Source organism: Apteryx rowi, unplaced genomic scaffold (assembly GCF_003343035.1).
Source record: "Apteryx rowi isolate R43461 unplaced genomic scaffold, aptRow1 scaffold_2, whole genome shotgun sequence".
In the NCBI taxonomy this organism is placed as follows: Eukaryota; Metazoa; Chordata; class Aves; order Apterygiformes; family Apterygidae; genus Apteryx; species Apteryx rowi.
The window spans coordinates 2,768,359-2,789,516 of record NW_020448307.1 but is presented as its reverse complement, the minus strand read 5'-3'; the positions used below and the strand labels follow the sequence as shown (position 1 = coordinate 2,789,516).

Sequence of the window (21,158 nt, the reverse complement as noted above, 5' to 3'; positions counted from 1 at the left end):
TAAGGGTGAAAAACAGAAAGGTTCAAAGAATTTCAGCATCCTTTGGCACACCTTAACTCTTCACTAATTACCAATAAATTTAGTTTATCTAATTGTAGGTGTGCGCATTTCTCCTCCAAATATTCAGCACATTGAAACTCCTCTCACATATGAGTTTTCCCTCCCCCACTATAATGAAAACATAGTCAGAGAAGAATTTGGTTATCCAGAAGAGAAGGGTGTTTAACTTCCTTTTCACATGATCTCACTACATAAGTGAACAGTAAACCCCAGGAACCACATCGCTTTTCATTTAACAGAACTTTGGGATCCTTATTATCATCTAACAGCTATTTTTGCTCATTATCCACTATACAGCCAGGTGCAGTCTCACAAACTAGCAACAACAGATTTGCTTCCCCCACATAACTTTTTTTTGTTTTAAAATTAAGCTTAATGATGCACTTAAATCCTATGCTTCTCAAATTCAGGTAAACAATGATTTTAACTAGGCTTTATGCAAAAATCAGCTTGCCACATCCTCACTTCTGGCACTGCTGAACTTCAGCCTCTCTAGGAGGGTTAAGAGCGTAACATCTGGCCTATAGCTAAACAACAAAAGGGCTGAAAATTTCAGTCCTATGTTTTTTTTATTGGTACTTAACATGAAATTGAAGTATATGGATATATATTTGAACCACAGTAACCTTTTTTTAAGTCTATCAAATCATGGTCAATTCATGCTGAGTAAAGTGCTGCTGATTACTTAATCCAAGTTTCATAAGTAACTGGGTATACTTGCATTTGTGAAGAAAGGAGAGACACGGACATTGGATTGGTATCCGCTGTTTATTCATCTCATTGTACTGTTTTACAGTCACAGGTGAAGCACTCTCATTCCAGACCGAGCACCACCAGAGCAGGGCAGGAAGCAAGAAATGAGACAACACTGGCGCGCGTGAAAGGCAGCAGTCACTGCAAACTAGGTTAGTCAACACCCAACTGACCACAGGAGGAGAGGAGTCCATCACGGACCAAGCACACCGTAAGGAAAGTCTGTCTTCCATTCGCGCCCTTTATGAGAGGTGGCAGCACTTCCCTTATTAATCTTACCAAAAACCATCCAAATTGGGTACCCAGACAAGTCTGCATCTATCAAGCTTTGACATTGCTAGCACTTCATGGGGAAAAAATTAGAGAAAACTAAATCACAAGTTTAAATAGCAATTGTTATAATTGGTAAACTTTTTCCACCAAAAGAAATACTAGCATCATAACTACCAAAAGGAATTCACTAGAACCTGTAATAACATTTTAAAAATGTAATTTTGAGATAACCATAACTATTTTTAATAAACAACCAACTATAACACTCAAATTTTTTTTTAGCATTGCATATTTTTACTTTTTATAGTCTCAAAAGGTCGGTGGGACACTACATACCTTTAACACATTCTTTCAAGTGAACCATCAGTAACAGAGCTTGGCCAAAATCAGAAATTCTTTTATATTGAAGCTCATGTTTATTGGTTTGCTAGAGGAGGGCCCTGTATCTTTACTGCTGATGGGTATTAGCAGTCACAAAATAGATCATGTCATTGCTGAACAACTTTTTAAATGAATAAAACCTCAGGATATTTTCCATTTGTTTCAATAAACATGTTTTCTCAAAAATAAACAAACAAGCAATAAAAATAAATAAAGAAGGTCTAAGAGACCTTGCACCGATATAATTTTTTTATCTTTTACCAGCATGGCCTTCCTGGACTTATTTTGACATTTTGCCACAGCAGCAATAGTCTCTATAGATTGTCCCGTTTCATGCTGGCATTGTCATTTCTGAATGAACTCCGAGATCTTTGATTTACAAAAGCATCTTATCAGTAGAACACATATTTACTCCTTCCAAAACCTAGATTCCAAGTATATACAGAAATGAATGACTGCATACAGAGCATCTCACACCGTTAAACTGCTGGGGGTTTTGGGGGGTTTTTTTGTTTGTTTTTTTTTTTCCTCAGAAGTTGATTACTCTAAGTCTACCTAATCCTCCAAACAGGATTTTTTTGTTGTTGTTGTTAAACTACAAAGCCTAGAAGTGCAACTTGAATACAAATACACAACATGTAGCTTCAAAATACAGTGAAGTGAAAATTCGGAATGACATGCAAGGTCAAGCAGAGCATTAGAGTGCAGCAAGGTCCAACTCAACTCAAATATTGTTCTTCAATTAAAGCATGTCACATAACATTCACTGTTTTTCAACTATGAAATGCCAAATCTTGTCATACACTCTCTGTAACTGATACCACTGGTATCTATCCTCTTGCTTTGTATAAAAATCACATATGCCATTAAACAGACTCAAACCAAATGGTATAAAGCTATATGATCTACAGTCATTTGTTGAGACAAGGAACTCTATGAGTAATTCTTGTTGTGGAACAGTTTACTATAAGGTCCTTAAATTAACAAGCTAAACACAAATTCTCTCAAATTTAATCTAGACATTAAAAAAAAAAAAAAAAAAAAATCCAGTGCAGTATTTCAGATGGGAATTCCAACATGCAAGGAAAATGAAAAGGAATTTAAATGAAGTTAACAGAACATTTTTCTCCCTTTTATTTTATATATGAAATATGACCATGATGTACCAAAAAAAGAAAAAGACAACAAAAATCCTTTATATACCTGCAAGGTGGTAAAAACATGGAATCCTTCATCAGCACAGATCCTGAAAGCAGTATATACCAGCATCTTGCAATAGTTTCTGAGCTGTAAGAAAGGGTGCCAAAAGTCTTAGAAATAGACTCTTTTTACAGCAACTCAAAAATACATTATCCAAACATTAGTGTAGGAAGATAATGATCTACCAGGCTGCCAACTCAGCTTTTGGACTTTAAACCTAAGAACTTTAATGGAACACTACCAAAAATTAACATTTTTCAACATCTATATCCAGAATGTTTCTTATACTTCACAATGATATTTAAGTCAAATTTAAGACATTTAACAAAATAAAATTATTAATTTTCAGTGAAAAGTTTTCATCCCAATGAAAACATATATAAAACTAAAAATATAGGAATGCTTTTATTGAATGCTCAGGTTGATTATCATTTCAACACACACAGTAATATTACACAGACCTGTCAAGTCTTATGTATAAAATAAGACTCATGCGTTTGACTGCTGCGTTGCATTCCTCTACCGCTGCACTCTTATCTCATGCAGATGCAGTATTGTGTCTCATGTGACAAACAATCCTAGACGGCCTGGGAGGTGACCTGGCTGCCGTTTGAATCTACAGCCTGGAGCTGCAGACCAGGACGAAGCTACCACATTTTACCGCAGCCGACTGTCTGCCTCTTCACAGAGCGCTGTATTCACACTTCCCAGCTACAGCCTAACATCACCTTCGTTTTCCAGCATGCAACCCCACACAGACATCAATCTGTTACTGGAACAGGTTCATGTCAGACCACCTGTCACATGAACTAATACGTGGCATCTCTTTAATTTAAACGTAAGTGTATTGGAAGACAGGCCTTATACAGAAGGCTAGGATTTGCTGAGAGGAAAAATACCTTTTTCCTCATATTTCAGCATTGCTTATAGTGTATATTTGTCACCCAACAGGAGCCTAAAAAGCTCTCAAAACTAAAACACTAGTTCTGGCAATTTGAGACAAATTTGAGCTCCATCCCTCTTCCAATGAAGGACACCTACAAAGTAATTAAATCCTTGGCAATACAGTCAGTACCAACTCCAAGGGAAGAGTGCCACCTACTGAGTCATCAATACTATTTCCATAAACATCTTGGGCACTTCATGAGGTGTCACTACATGCTTTAGTTTTTCTTGCACATGCACAGGCAAACCTATGCTGGCAGTGGGAGCTGTGTAGTTAATTCTGCAGCCACCTCTGAAACTTCAACACCATGCTACTGTTACAACCACCACTCCTCAAAGCTTTTAACCAGTCTGGCCAACCTTAGGTGTTCTAAAGTCTTACATGTACAAGTACTGAAAGACTAAAAGATACATTACTGGCATGCAAAATAGTGTTTTTGTTTACAGTTCTACTGGAGAACTCTAAGTTACATGTACTTACCAAAAGAGAACTTGGTTGCCCTTGTACCTTTCATAGCAGGCACTTGATGACATTATTCTGAGGGAGGAGGAGAAGTTTAATTTCAATGTGAATTCCCAAAGATAATAAGCCATTAATCACCACATTTCAGCAGAATCACTTTAAGGCTTTAAAACCTCATATTCAACTATTTTTTGATTTAAACAAAGGACATGCTTAACTATAAAATTCAAATTATTACGGCATTCTTCATTATCCAGATAGATAATATACAGCATGTTCTCCAAGTCTTTAAATCACTCCTACACATTGGAATTACCCATAGCAACAGAACTGAAGGAACTAAAATACTTCCAGTGCTCTTTTTGTCCTTTGCTGGCCTTCCATTTTATGTATTCTGAGATCATCTGAATGTCTTAATTATTAAAAAGCATTTGCATTTGCAGTGCCCTTGCATTAACTTGCTCATCTTCACAAGAATACATTCACAGATATCCATTGTACTATGCAACACCAACTAGCTTCATCCTACTTTACCTTAGTTGATGTTCCCTGAAATGCGAGAGTATGTCCAGTCCATGAAGGAAAGAATAGATAGTATTTAAGTCCTATAAAAAAAAAAAGGGGGGGGGGGGGAAAGAGGAAAAAGAAAGAAGACATGAGCAACTTCATTCACAGCATCTAATCATTCTGCAGTACTTCCTCAAATTCTGCAATACAAATCTACGAACTTAAAAGGTAGCTCGAGACAAACATGTTATGGATTAGTAACTAAGTCAGGACAGATACAGACTTGAAGATCCCTGTCCACAGTTAACTCGCTGAAGTGATAACAGTGAATACCAATTGATGCATAAGCACTTACCTGGACAAGATTTTGAAGTAGATTATTATTAAAAGTATCTGTGAATAGATTATTTACATGGACGGACTGCAGCAAGTGTCATGTGGAATACACCAGATAAGAGAGTTCTATTCATCCAACATCAAAAATTGCTGAAACCTTGTAATACCTCTTTGAAAAGGAAAAGGTTAGGGGATTTTGCAAAATCAGTTTGCTAGCAGCAGGGAACCTGTGAGAAAACCTAAGCCACAGTCTAGCCACTACATATAGTGCGAAGAACTACAGTCCCTTTCTATAGTAAGCGTTAGGTGTGGAGAGAAAAAAAAGCGACTTCATGTCTATCTGAGACCCAGCTGGCAGCCCTGTAACAAACCCTGCTCCGTGCTGCTTCCTCTCCGGCTCAGTCCAGCCCTTGCCGGGAGAGGAGCACTGGGACTTACTGGAACAGTCTTGGGTGAAGGTTCAGAACAGCGCTCCCACCTCCCGCTGCTGAGGCTCAGGATCACACCGGCCCCATTCCTTAGCAACCGCTGAAGCAAACAACCTTCTCCCAGACTGACTTTGGGCCAAATACAGTTCAAAATAAAACACTTGCTTTTAAATTCAATTCTCCTAGAAAATTACTACTTTGTCAGTGTTCTTCGCTGAGGACTCTCATATCTAATTAAGAAGAGCCTATGTCTGAAGCAGATTACGTTGTTTTTTTCCTTGAAGCAACAGTATTAAAACATATAGATCGTTTCACTTTAAAGGTTGGACTTTATACAGAAATGGTAATTAGGAGATATAACTGTTTAAACTTCTCACTACACAGAATCCTCTTTAGTCACAAAAATATTTGTGCCGATAGTGGAGACCACATGCCAAGAAAAGAGCTCACTAAAGCTACTCATCATTTAATTTACTACCCTGAACAGGTGGGCTGTTAGCATTAAATGCATGCACAACAAAATCATTATATATCGCATAGCAGTGTCTCCAGCTTGGCACTGGAAAATACGCTCTGCACTTTCCAGTACTGCATTTATATAATATTTACAAAAGAGAAAGCAATACGAATGCTAGCCTCAGAATTTACAATAGGAAAGTTCTTTGGCTTAACAGTCAATGTTTAGAAATATAATGAATATAGACTGTTATACCAAATGAAAGGTCATACATAATTGCAGGACATCTAAACCAATAAAACTCACATTTTTTGTTTAAATGTCATTACCAAAACCCATAGAAATTAAACAGAAGGTCTGACGGCTTAACACTTATAGACATAAAGATAAAACATCCATTTCACACAGTCCAATCTTATTTTAATCCTCCAGCTGTGAATTACTTGATTTTTCTTACTGTAATGCCCAAGAATCCTAGTTATGAATCAGAATCCAAACACAGCACCAACTTGTGGCAACCAAACATGAACGCCAAAGCCTGTAAGGAACAGGACCCGGTGGCCACAGGGTCATTCAAGGCTTTTTACAAGTTAGGGATCTCCAGAGAGGTTATTTAGGTCTCCCACATTCTGAGCAGAGAACTGTCTAGGCTTAACCATCATAAAACACTAGGCACAGGAATGAATTGGGGGCTGGGAAGGAGGGGTAGAAATCTTAATTCCCATATCTCATTGGACTTTCATCAACCAGCACTGACATACATGTAAAGCAATTTGTGATGAACACATGCATTTCCTAGAAGCATGTCCATTCATGAAGACTAGTCGAGCAGTTTCAACATTTCTTTAAACACAACATGGGTAAGTGGCAACAATATCCACCTGCTGCTCTATAGTATCTTGGTAGTTAAAGATTTCATGCAACTGGAAAACCTGTGTTCAACTCTCTCTCCACCATCTCAAGGTCTGCATCTCCCAGGCCAGAAGAGTGCTCAGACAAGATGACTAAAGGAAAGATGAGGTGTGGGTGCGCTCCACTTCTGCTGAAGCTGGGCTACTAGGCAACCCGGATGGTATTAGTGTTAGGTGTTACAACTAAATAAGTAAAGCTAAATTTTTTCCACTCTTTATTACTCGTTGTGTCTATACACTGTTTCCCAAATTTGATATTTTTCTAGATTTTGTTGACACTAAGATATAACAGAATATGTCTTTAAAATATGTTATACACTAACAGTCTTATTGGCATGAGGTACGGAAAATTCTAACCTGATTAAAAGCTTATATTTATGACAAAGTTTAAGTGATACATATGAGAAATTACCACATCTTCCCCGAGAGTTCTCTGGAATGCTACAGAGCTACGGCCTCTTAGCAGCTTAAATTCAGCACACTTCTTCCAAGGCACAAAGAGTATCTGAACTTGGTAGGACATCTGTCCTTATTGCCCCTTCCTCCTGCTACGTTCACTGCTTCCCTCTATCCCACTTGCTGAAAGTCTGGGCTGGTTCCTTCATTCCGCTTTCATCCGATCTACTTCAACCCCCAACCAAATACACACTGCCGCTGCTCAGACTCAGCCAGATGCTCAGAGATAAACTACTATACCTCTGTGAGGACCATCCTACCTTGCTAATTTAGGAGCTTGATAAACAAACAGTTGGCAAATTAATGAGAAAACTGCTTAAAAGGACAGAGGCCTGGAAAACATCCCTTATCTCAGACACGTCCCAGTCCGGGTTTAAGAATTCAGATGTTGAGTTGGGCGGCTGCAGAGATGCAACCAGCTGTGCCAGAGCACAGAGCAGAAAGAGAAAGCAATACTTCCAATTCTCTCAGTATCATTACAGTAGAAGGAATCTAAATTAAGGTGGCCAGAGTGACTACTTAAACTAAGAAACATATTGTTTACTACAAAGCTAAACGACATTTCAGCAAGCTATACGTATGAGCTACTCAGAAGTTTCTATAAGCTAATTTTTAAATCAGCATCTATCACACTCTCCCTTAAAACCAACTTATTTTTAGAAGAATCATCTCTCCTAATTGCACGCAGCAGGCAATTTCATGGGATGCCACAGAGCCCAAAGCTAACCTACAGAGCGCATCTTCCGTGGAATTAGGCAAGTTGCCTCTTTTGCTAAGGTACTGACGCAGTGTGCTCTAAATGTTGTCTTGGTGAAATACTGCTTTTAAAAAAATAGATTCTTTATAGATATTCAGGGGAAAGTTTCTCCCTCCCCTTGGATATGCACATCAAGATCTGATAAGTGAGGTTTACATGCATCTTCTCTAGCCTAATTTTTCCTGATTAAATTAAATATTACTTCAGCCACGTTTTGCGAACTTTCTTCTATTACTGCCATCTCATTTAAGAACAGATGCTTATAATAGCACTCAAGCTGGGTTTGAGAGACTACACTTAAGGGTTCATTTTATGTTCCTGTAAGTGAAGAACATAATTTTAATTACACTTTTATTCAAGGCACTAAACTATAGATTAATTACGGGTTATGTGGCCACCTAGTGGAAATAAGCTGTCAGTCTGGACGCTGAGTTTCTTAATAAATAGCGCACCCAACAAATCCACAAAAGAAAACTTTATTCAGATATGAAAATATTCCTTTCTTCTATTCAAACTTTATAAAACTGAAAATAGGATTAGATGCTGTTATTTTAAAAAAAGGAATTCTGTACGTTGGAACATCAGTTATGTAAGCCAGATGACCATATAACCTTAGTACAAAGGGTAAGGATTATTTTAACGGAGACACCCACTATGAAATGGGACGGTATCTATAAACATACCAAAGGGCAACAATAAATGTCACAGTGGTGGAACTCCAAGTACTTGCTGAAAAGTTAAGTCCTCCCATATCCTTCTCTATAATCTCTTTACATACCGAACAACTGAATCTCTTTACATCCAGAACAACTGAAACAGCTATTGATGAAAAAATTTCTCCACATGCACAAAACCAGGGAAGAAGCTTAAAATTCTTTTATTTTGCAGTCTATTTCCTGAGCTTTTAGTCACTCAAGCTAAAGCACAGTGTCTGTTATCTACCTTTAAATACTATGCCCACACATAACCCTCAACCCGCGACAGAAAGCTACCTGCCTAGGTTGTTAACGGATAAATTAGCTCACGTGTTCTATCCAACTAGATCAAAAAATAGCAAAAGTTATAGTTCTAGTGAGCTGACAGAACGAAGGGAACGGGTCAAGGAGCGGAGGGAAGCAGAGCTGCTAATCTGGTCAGCAAGGAGGTTTTCCAGGCTAAAGAGAGCCGAGGTTTGACCGCAGCGATTCTGCACCCAGCTGCCCGGCGCGGCTGACTCGCGTTGCCTTCGGTTCTCGTGGCGTCGCGCTCGCTAGCCGAGGCGCCCTCGCTCCAGCCGTAGCGAACCGCGGGCCGCCGACCCATGCTAGGCACGGCAGCACGGCCCTGCCCCTCGCTGAAGGCACGGGAAGCAGGAGAGCGCAAGCACGAGCGGGAGGCGTGAAGCTGCAAAACATCTGCTTCGCTTAAAGAGCGCGGGACACCTGCTTCTTCACGGGAAGGGTTACGCTGCCCGAAGCGGCGCGCGCCGAAGCAGGAGCGCAGAAATCAAGGGATCGCTCTGCTGATGGTACCGTTATCGTCAGACCTCGGTCTGAAGTAAAACGTGGCCTAGTCCCGATAAGCCAACAGCCCTTCAACTTCATTCAACAGCAGCTTTTATCATCTCGCACACACACACCCTTCTCACAAAAGCCTCATCAGCTGCTAAGCCAGGGACAGTGAAAAACATTGAGATTTTGGTAACAAGATAATGTTACGTAAACCAGCTTTCTCTTGTGACAACTTCCTCATCCCAAGATGCTGTGAAGCAATAGACTTAACAAGAGCACTCAACATTGGGTCTATTTTTCCTGCCAGATGTGAGCTCACATAATTACTACAAGATACTGCAACTGAAGAATAAAGAAAAATAAAAGCATCACCAGTGGCACTAATTGAAAACTCATCACATGAAAACAAACCAGATAACTACTACAATCGCCTATAGTGGAAGGTTGCATCTATTTATCCCAAAACACTTCATCTGAAAATAATTTGCTACTTTTAATTTTTAAAGGATGGTGAAACAGGTTAATTTCTTAGTTGCCAAGCTGTAACTTTAGAAAATAGCCAAAGTCATCAAGAGACTAAAAATCAAACCTCAAAACTGCTGGGGAAGTGGTGATCTAAGAGCCACCCTTGTTTAAACTATATGACCAAGATTCATCAGAGCAAGTACGATGATGCAGAAACGACGAGCGCTGCGGAAAGCAATGCTTTCGCAGTTCGGTCACCTCGACTTCAGCAGCACGCCAAGCAATACAAAACAGCGTGTGTACATTTTTATTAATCCAGGAAACTTGTTGAAGCACAGATTACTAGTGTCCTAAGGCTAAAGTGATTTAGGCAGTCGTCTTTGAAGTTTATTCAGGTTAAAAGTTAACAGTTTAGTGTCTTCCCTCAGTAGTGAGGCTCCCTCTCAGTAACAAGGGGTGCACCCCTGCCTCGCTGTCCCCAACCTGACGGGCATGCCCAACACTTGTGAGTCTACATCATTTCCTTCCACTTTGCCCTTTTCTCTCCCCATCCTTCACCTTTAATCTAGTGAGTAACTTTACGAAGTTTGGAATTAAGAATCTAATGGAAAGGGGGTAGGTCTTTATATAGATCTGAACACAAAATTTTCCAAACAAGAAGGAAAAAAAAAAAAAAAAAAANAAAAAAAAATCAAGCCAGCACAACTGTAAATCACATGAGTCATATTCATATGCTATAGGTTAGCAATAACGTTTCCAAAACAAATTCACATGCAGTGTTAAAAGTGGGCAAGAGAAGTGTGATACTTTGGAATGAGGATGAAATTATTGCATTAAGAATAACTTTGCAGTCTATCAAAGCTAAACATAAAATGAAGTCCTGATGCTTTACATGAAGTGTCCCCATCCAGGTGTTCCAGGAACACAGGATTATTTTACTTGGAAATACAAGAGGATTTCCTGCTCAGTATTTTAAAACAGAGTAAATTGTTCCAAAATGACTTCATAGTCGCAAGTTCTGATAAATCTCAAAAAGAGCTATCCTGAGCAATTGCAAAGAGGTACAAAGAAAGCTGAGGAAACTACAAATCCCTTGACAGTCCTTTTAGCACTACCCAGTATGTTATGTGCTTCATGTCACATGCAAGGGGGGAGGCAGCACAGTCCCCGAAACAGCTGCCTCCAGCTGTGACTACACCACACCGACTGCGCAGCACTTGCTTGCGACAACGTGGGGCTGGACTCGATGATCCAGTAGATCCCTTCCAACTTGCTAGGTCCCTATGGGTTTGGGCTTCAGACATTCCTTAGATCCACACTAAGCAGTAAATGAGGGGGTCACAAAAATGAACACGAGAAGACTGGCGTGTATTAAGCCAGTTGAGAGTTTTGAACAGGGAATGAGAAAGCAGCAGAAACTTGCAGAGCAGTAAGAGCACTTCAAAGCACCACACGAGAAACAGCTGTGTCAGCAAGTTCCAGACAGATTGCTCTCGCATGCAAACCTGTCCCAGAGAGCTATGCAAAACCTGTCTCTCGATTCCACCCCAAACACATTAAATTCCTGTTGCAAGAACATATGCTTGGCTCATTTAAGGCTCCCCACACCCAACCCAAGTGAGGCTGCCAAGCCACCCAGGATTCCCTAGTTCACATATAACCTGCTTTTTAAAGAAGCACAAAGAATGTCTGACAGGTTTTTGCATCCATACTTTTTCCAAGGTAAGAAAAGACAGTTGCCAAGACGCATGATTTTATATGCTTAAAGAGCAAAGAGAAATATTTGCTTTTAAAATCTGTTACAGATGCAGCTGTATTACAGCTTAAATACTTCAAAGAAAAAAACAAAAAACAACATGCATTTCTGCCTTTAAAAACAAAGGTTAAGCCATACAGTAATAACTTCATCAACTCCACTGGCATTCAAGACTACCATCAGGTAGGAAACCTTCCCGGGAAGGAAGTTACATGGTTGAAAGCTGCCACAGCCTCCCTATTCTGCTTGTTACAAAGAGCTGGTTCTTTCCCTTCCATGCTTTGATCAGAAAAAGTGCCAAGCAGGAAACAAGGCTGGAAACAAACTTCAGCAGAATCAAACATTCACTTTATATCAAGATAAGAATTTTAACATGCTCTTGCACAGTGGATGAATTTCTCTGTATTAAATTTCTTATTTTAATGCTGAGATTTCAGTAAAGCAAACAAAAATAGTTCTTGGAACACAGATAGTAGGTTGTATAAATCGTAAATAGGAAACTTTCCTCCAATCTGCTCATATTACTTGTTTTACAGTGATTCAGCAGGCTTATATAGCTTGAATGCATCTTTTATTGGGAATCCCGTCAGCCTCAATATAGACTTTGTCACCCTTCGGGGGGTGCAGCAGCAGAGAGGAAGTGTTACTCAGCATGGTTTATGGTTCTCATTGCTTCCCTTCCTGTGACTTCACTGGCGGGTGGATTCTGCCCCGTTTCCTTTATTCCCTGTTTAAGGCCAATTGTAAAAATAGTCCTCCCAAATTCTTTCCTGATAATGTAATGCTAGAAATAAAAATAAAGAAACATGCTCATTTGAATTCTCTGATCCACACTTTAGATATTCAGGTATCTACACAGCAAACTAACAAGCCTCAGCGACGCTAGTTCAAGCGGCCTAACCTGCGCACCTTGAGCCAGGTGACACGCACTGCCAGCTCTTCCTTCAGCTTGCCGGAGGAGCAGTCAACTACATTCAAACACATGTAGCAGATAGTTTCTGGTTCATCTCATCATCTTTCTTTCAGTCAAGAGATAATACTAACTCCTTCGCCCTACATCTTAATTATTTACTCTCCCTGTTCAGTAGCGTTAACATAAAAAGCGTAAGAGGCGCCATGGTGTTAGTATTTGACATTAATAAAAGTGTAAGAAGTGCAAAAGAAGAGAACTCAGGACTCTTCACTCAGAGCTGGAGAGCCGACAGAGTAACAATTTCCTTAGAAATATCCTCCTCTGGCTCTGGAAGCCTTTTTTTTTTTTCCTTCTAAAGCATACTTAAATACAAATATTGAGGATCTTTTAGGAAGAATAGATGGATTAGCAGATCAGATAAAAACGAAAATGCAGAGAATGACATAGCTTCAGTAGCACTAATAAGGAATGAAGCACCATTGTGCCATACAACTCAAAAATAAGAAATAATCTGGCTTTTTGAATTTGTGGTATTAAAGTACCTCTTATAAAACATACTAGCAGTAAACTCCAGCATGGTCTTAAATCACTGCCTGAGACTCCACCCCATACCATTTGGGTAAAATAAACTGGTTCAGCCACTTCAAAGCCATATTCCATTATTGGGGGGGGGGGGAGGAGCATTAATCTCTACAGCAGATATTTTAAGAGAAATATATCCCATGATTTTAAGTTATCAGCACAAAGAACACAACTCCAAAAAGCAGTACTTCATCTCTTACATTTTCATCTCTTATGTTTTCTTACATAGTACTTTCATCTCTTACATGCCCACCTCTGTTCATTTCTGAGCCAAAAGTAAACTACATCACAAAAATAATGCAGTCTCTATCTAGACTATCACGCTTCTGAAAGGCAGGGAATAAAAACAAACAAAAAAAAAACCACACACACACACACGACCTGTACAACTGCTGGTGATCCACAAAAAGCGAGTCTAACATCGCATAAGCTCTCCCTGCTTCCACCTATTTCTATCGGACAGAGGAGGGAAGCAATAGAAGATAAGAGCTAGGAATTTACACCCCTGCCGCTGCCCACATATGGCACTGAAATGAACATTACTCAGGAATATTTTCATCACATACTTCCACTTTCTTTCACATACGACTGTGATATTCACATGTTAGTTGGAGAACATTTGAGTTCTCACATCACATGAAGATAGCTGGTTTCTGCACTACCCTTTTGGACTATCTAGCGATTTGGTAATACACCACATCTATGCTTACACTTTGTAAGTACTATAGGTGACTTTTTAAAAGCTCTGAAAGCAGAAATTAAGAGAACAAGATGGCAATGTGAAGGTTAGCTAGCCTGAATTTGCTAGTTAGTTGCTAGTTAGTACTAGCAACAGCCTGTTACAGGGGCAAACTATGTTCTAGCCTGAATATGCAGGGATTACTTGCTATTCTCAACTTTACATTTATCCGTACAGATGACAGATGTTTTTTCAACTGAGGAAACATCAGCCTCGTTAATATAGTATCTTAATACAGGAGAAAAACAAAAAGGGACTTCATTTTACTCTTTTGTGAATCGAGGAAGCAATTACAATTGACAACATCAATTAATAACTGTATAGCCACAAATAGGAAGCCTAGATCTGGCTTTTGTTTTTCAGACTGTCCAAAGTACATTTACAGGCTTGGAATTTTTTTTTCCTGCCAGAGTACCACATCTCTAAATGGGGCTAACACACTGCTCCTGTGTCTTAAACGTAGTTCCTTATAACATGCACACATGGTTACAAGCGCAGACGTAAGAATTCCATTTCACCCCAAGGAATAGAAGTCTCCATAATAAAAGCAGAAAAAGCCAGATCTGGTTTAAGAACAGAGGCCCTGGACCCACTATTACAGTTTATTTATAGACTAAAAGTACCACCATTCAGCAAAGTACTTCTGAAAATAAAAAAGCAAAATACTTATACATGAAAATAAAACAAAAATTTTCTCTACTCACCAATAGCTCCCCACACCCAATACAGATAAACACCTTCCACCTAAGGACCCTGGACTATGTTGATATAAGACTTTGGTAGAAAGAAAAGCATTTGGAGGAATGAGGGAAGGAAGTTTTTAGATTATTTTTACTGCTGTTTCATCACACTGAGTCAGCATTTCTGGAACTCTGTCTCGGTCAGAGAAAGAACTTCCTTTGGAAAAGCTGATTTTGCAAACGGAATACCAAGGGCCCTGAACTGGAGAGCCAAGAACATTAAATCTCATTTCTTCAAAGTGAGCAGCTTATAGAAAGCTTTGAATATCTGAAGCACAGTTCAGCCTTTATCCTGGTTCAGCACAAAAGTATAGTTACGAAAAAGCATCTTTAAGGAAAACATTACCATAAAGTTACCAGACACTCATTACTTATGTTTTAAAATATATTTCAAATGTAAACATTAACTCTAGAAAACTAAAAACAAGCAGTCTTGAAAACACTGAGATCCTAGACTTCAACAGGACAGGAAGCTCAGAAGATCCAAAAGTGATCACATGGATAACATCTGTCAAAGAGCAGAATTTTATATCAAACGTCTTTCACTGTGAGATCAAAGACCATAAAAGCAGCCCACTTCACTGAAGCTCTTGAAAAGCCACCTGAAATCAACACGGAAAGCCTGCAATTTCACGCTTTGAGCTCAATATACACTCTGCTAGTTGAGGAACTGGCCACTTGGTGACAATTTCTCTTCCAAAGGACCAGCATCCATTAAATAGCAATATTTAGGTTAAACTTTTTCAGTCATAACTCCAAAAACATCAGCTTGCATGATTCACAAAGAAAGAAACTGCCTGCTCTTCTAAAAGCAGTAGGGAAGAAAGTACCAACATCTGAAATGACCTTTTTTTTATTATTATTTTCTTTAAAAAGAAAAAGGAGATTACAATAGGGGAAGTCAGAACACTGAAATACTAAGAAAAGTCAGTTCTTATGTTTTAAAATATTTGGATCAGAAACATGAGGACGGGGAAAAAAAAAAAAAAGAGATGGAGGATGAAACCTAAAAAGCCAAATCTGTGCTTGAGGGCTTGGGAGTATATCTATATGCAACTTGATAATGTTAAATAGTTGGGTTTGTTACAGAAAAGTGAGCTAGACTGATGAGCACAAGATTCAATGTGGGTGGATCTGTGCTCTCTTGTGCATCTTGTAAAATTTCTGTATGTGTGCGCAAATGAGATGTGCTATACCTATTATGGGCTCCTTTAAAGCTAAACTCTTACCTTTGGTGGCATTAGCAAGAAGATGCTGAAGAACAAGGCTAGAAGTTGATGACACTTGGAACAGCACACTACTAGCAGAGATATCAAAGACCAAACGGACATCTAGGTCGCGCGCATAGACACTGAAGGTTACAGGTAGTACCTTAACACTCCTTTCTATAAAGCAGTGAGGACTCCTCCTTTCGTAGCAGTGTGGCAAGTATGGCATGGACCAGATCAGGTACAAATATCACTAGGAAGCCTTGTAATGCACACAAAGGCAGGAAGATACGCTATTCTAATAGCCACCACTGCTTGCTTTATTTCACAAATGAAGCGCTAACCAACTGTTATGTCATGTTTAACACAAAAATACATTCCATCGTATGTGTTTTCCTCATTCTTTTTAAAGCATGCTTTATCCGATACACATTTGCAGGCAGCGAACACTACTACCAAGGTTCCAGAACTGCAACAGCTGCTGTTCAACAGACACCTCAAATGCAGAGAAAGACTAAGAGGGAAAAGAAGAATACTCGACTGTTCATTTACGCAAAGTGTTTGTTACAAAAGGAATAATCTTAATAAAGCAAATTAGCAGCTTCAACCTCAACAAAAAAAAGACACATACTTTCAGCAACTGACTCAGCAATGAGCTAGTATCGGTACTCAGGAATTTCTAGCTCCAAATCCTGCAGCCTGCCCACTAGACAGCCTGCTCCCCAATACGAGACATACCTGATAAGTAGTGTGCACAGGACCACAAATGAGATGCAGAGCCACTGCCTACCCCACCTACAGTACTGCGTCACAAGCACATACTAACTGATTACATGCGAGACATGGGCTATCGGTTGAGTTATAGCGTACTAGATAACATGGAAACCTCCTCTCCCATCAACCATTCCATCCTCATCAAGGAGACCAAAAACTTCTGAGGCTGTAATTACTTACGAATACAAACCCCAAACAAGCCATGTTCAACTCTGTCATTCCTCTGAAACCATAATCAACACTAATTTGTACTGCAATACCCTGGAGATTTCTCCAACACCTCACTCAGTGTTACTCAACTGTATCCTATACAGAGTTAAAATAAGCCCCTTTAGTGGGGTGGGTTTTTTTGTGGGTGTTTGAACACAGTGCTAAAAACATGATTTCTGCTTTTAGATAGCAAAACTACCATTATCACTGAAGATGGAAAATAAATACCTAAAACTGACCTAATGTGAGTACCAAACGTAAGTTTCTAAGAAACAATGCATTAAGAAACAGACTTTTGACTCATCAGTCCACATTAAAGGAAGAGACACACACAGTGATGAAAGCAAAGTCTGGAACCAGGAGTAGAATGCTTCAATAAGAAGATTACAACATAACGATCTCTGGACAGTAATGCACGTGCCTACATAAGTGGAGAATATACACGTACTAGACCCTCCTTTTTTTTCCCCCAGAAGGAGCAGGAAGATTCAATATTGCAATTCAGATGCTTTACACAATAGCACTGAAGATTACGTGGCTCTGCTGTCTGTTTTCCTGAAAAGCAGTGCATTTATAATGTATGAGAGTCTCATTCAAATACCTAGTCAACGAAGTCCACTTAAGTATCTTCTAGGTGCACTCTGAACAAATGCAAGAATGACTAGAAGACCTATTATCTAAAGTTTTTCTGTTTTGCATAAGCATTCATTACTGTTAAAGCTATATAATTATTTCAGACAAAAATACATAACGACATGTTTGACTAGAGCTTGGGAAAACAAAGTAGCATTACCACTGGCAGTACTAAAAGCTGAACTCTGACCTCCGAATTCTACATAGTCAAATTTGCAAGATGAGAAACCTAAGCTAGGTACAAAGGAATTTTGCAGTTTTTCTTAAAAATATGGTTGGTGACTGGCTATGCAGTACCACACTGCCCAGACTGTTACCTATAGGTCTACTATACCACATAATCTGCTTTTAGCTAATGTGTGCAGGAAAAAAAAACAGCTCCTCTTGAGCTGTGAGCTCCACCCAAAAGGGGAACCCATGGTACTCGAGTCAGTCTGCCATAGTAGACTAGCACAGACATGCAAGCTAAGAAGTTTTTCCTAATGATCACACTAGCTGGATTATACCTCTTAATTTCTGTACTAAGACTGCCCATTAGTTAGAAAGGGTCACCGTGTCTTTAATTCAGGTATATACATACCTGAAACAAGAACTAACTGAAACTGCTAAAAGTCCTCAGCACTAAGGTTCAGAAATTGAGCACAGCCTCATTTTTCTCGGCTAATACTCACTGACATAGTGGCATATGGTTTTACAAGGCAGGGGGGTGAGAGGCACAACTACAGTTTACTGGATACATGGTGCTATCTAATTATACCGCTGTTCTTACTGTTTCAGAGGCCTTAATTTTATAGGGAGAGCAGTGATATGAAAATATACCTTTTCCTATAACAAAGCTTTAAGTTTTATGCTTACAGAGGCTTTCGTGCAGCTAGGTTCTAATTTTTTTAAGACTAGAAAAAAAATACGCCACTAAAAATGCTGTTTTACAGAAATGGAGTACAATGCCATAAATTCACGTACCACTAAAAGGCGGGGGGGGGAACTCACACTGAGAAAGGTTCAGGTAGCAGATAGACATAAGAGTGCCTTCTTTCAAAGTCTTGATATAGCTGCATGAGGAATAGATATTTAAGAAAAATAGTAACAACTGACCTCTGGCTAGCAGATAAAAATAGGTATTAGCCAAGGACTTGATACTACAGCAACACATAAAAATACAATGCTGAAGTATGAAGATTCAAGAGTCTGAACAAACCTCTGAATGGTCCCACCATGAAAATTTGTTTCCAAGTAGCTCTTATTCTTTGTTAATAAACCAAATTAAGACAGACAGATGCGAAGACTTCATCTTTTCAAAGAAGCTGCTATCAAAGAGATATCAGGAAAATCTCCTACTACGTAGAGCAACTGGAAGATTGGACTCTGAATTAATACCAAAGTCTTGACCATGGAAGAGATCTCTCATGTGACGAATCAATTAATTGCCACAAAGAAATAAGACCAAGATTTCACAGTATAGTTGAAATGGCCTAACAATTCACTGCCATGCTAAAGGGCCAGCCCACTACATCCCATCCTCAATGTCATGTTTTGTTGCCTCCTCCTTAACACCAGCACTGTCAATGACCTGGTTAGCTTGGTAAACAGGCAGAAAACCCACTCAGCAAAAAAGTGAATAGTTCTCAATTGTGTTAAGCAATAGACGTAGGCTGCCAAAGAGCCAGCAGACAGAAGGACTCTCTCTTTCAGAAGCAACAGACCACTACATGTGGTCAGCACATTTCGAAGCCTCCGCCAGCCATCTTGTAAGTCACATAAGGGTATCTACAGAAGAGTTTTCTGAAGGAAGCACTACCATCTGACACAAATGGAAGCAACAAATTTGTTTGACAGAAGGTCAAAAGTCTAACATAGGACAGCCAATTTCCTTCCTACTTCAAATGGGAAACAGGAACAGAAACCTCCTTCTACAATAGTCTGGAAAGACCACTTCTACTTTATCCAGCCTACAGCAGTAGTGGCTTGCTCAGTTTGGCAATGTTACATGGAGACCTGAAAACACAGGCTAAACAAAAATCAGACTTAAGAATATTCTCGTTACATAAGCACAATATCTAGTAGTCCCTGGCAAGTACAACTCTGTGACAAAAGGGTGAAAACCTCTCAGAGTCAGTGTTCAGCAACAGAAGCAAATCCATGACCTCTTAATGCTAAGTTCACAACACAGTTTAAAAAGGCAGTCATCATTCTCCAGCTCTTCCAAACACAAATTGTCATGGTGAAAAATATTAAGACAGTTCTGGAGCTATGCGTGAATCAAACTTTTATCCCCTTGTAGGAATACATATTTGGCCAGAAGACCCTCAGTGGCTCTATGCACCTGCACACAGCCCAAGAATTCTTTTTCTCCAGACCAAAAGAACCAACATTGGAGGCTCATTATTATTCAGTCTTTGGAGGACCAAACTGCTTAAATGTTGATGCTTTAATCAGGCACAGAAAGATTAAAAAGAGAGAACCCCTTAAGGCAGTTAATTTTTCTTCCACTCTGGAAGAATTTGCTAGACTCTCTTAACATGCTAAAAAGATAACCAATAATTAGCAGAGCTAAGGAACGTAGAGAAACCAGATGCAGAATGCTAAATAATTTGTGCATGCTTCCCTGAGCTAAGGGTATTTCCAAAATACTGTCTTGAAATCATCAAAAGGGGAAGAAGGGTGTATCACAGTTTCATCAAACAAAGGAAAACCCTCTATATTTTAAGCCTGCGGACAATGGAACAAGAAGATCTCCTAGTTTTAGAAATAGCTTTTCTGGCAATCTACTAGTAGCAAAACTGATTTTATGGCAACAGCAGGCCTCTTATAAGAACGGACAGAGTTCCTGACACCTCTTACAGATCCGTCTTCAATTTACTTCTCAATGAAAACACAAATTTTTGCATGTGCTTTTAAAAAAAAGTCTGCAAACTAGAATTCATCCAGGAGGTACATTCCTCAGAGATGTTCAGCTTCTTTGTCATTTACAAGACCACGAGCCTGGTTTCCACCTTAAGATTCCCAGCCCTTTACACTCTTGCGATGGGAGTATAAGTACACCTGCATACAAAGTCTTACTAGACAGTGCCATCCAATGGGACAATACCAGCAGTATGTCATCTACGGACAACTGCTTGAACATACGTGGCTTCCTTCCTTCCCATCCTCAGAAACAGTACCTAGAGGCGTAAGCGGGCAACAGCTGGGCATCTGCTCCCCAGTTTTCTCCAACAGCGTACATGGAAGCTCATTAAGATTGAGTGTTATTTTCATAGTCTTATTTGTGCTACGAACAGATACCTAGGTGTCCTTATTCAAAGTGATAACAGAATTCATTTAGTCAAAATAGATCTTACGGAAAGACTCTTCTGTAAAGCTTACACAAAGTTTTTGTACATTACTTGTAAATACTCTTAAAAGCAGAACTTTTCATTTTTATTATGACTTTTATTCAGTAAATTATTTCAGGGCTTTAATACTATTTTTATGAGGAATTAAACACCTACACATCTCGACTGCTTGCCCTCCACCTTCAAATCCCTTTGCAGTTTTGGAGAACTAAAGCAGAAGAGAATTGTATTTTTCTTCTATTTAGCAACTTTTCTGAATGCCAACAGTACTTGAAGTTCTCCTCCACCTCCTTCCACACCCTTTTCTCGCCCTTCTTTACTATTCTAATATCTCCAGGGAGTTCTTATTCCAAGGTTAGTAATGAGGCCCTGGACTCGTCTTTTAGCTC

At 39.3% G+C, this 21,158-nt stretch overlaps 1 protein-coding gene across 4 annotated transcripts in view; it reads right to left on the bottom strand.

Moving 5' to 3' along the window:
• The window catches only part of RAPGEF6 (Rap guanine nucleotide exchange factor 6), a 141,144-nt gene that overhangs the window by 107,556 nt on the left and 12,430 nt on the right, over positions 1 to 21,158 (bottom strand). For 3 of the 4 annotated variants that reach the window (XM_026063114.1, XM_026063117.1, XM_026063116.1), the window contains exons 2-4: positions 4,610 to 4,680; positions 4,094 to 4,150; positions 2,671 to 2,754 (exon numbers count right to left, since the gene is read on the bottom strand). In XM_026063114.1, coding sequence (XP_025918899.1) covers positions 2,671 to 2,754; positions 4,094 to 4,150; positions 4,610 to 4,680 — 212 coding nt within the window. Of the gene's footprint in view, positions 1 to 2,670; positions 2,755 to 4,093; positions 4,151 to 4,609; positions 4,681 to 14,576; positions 14,668 to 21,158 lie in introns of those variants that run through there. The other variant, XM_026063115.1, reaches the window with a different exon arrangement.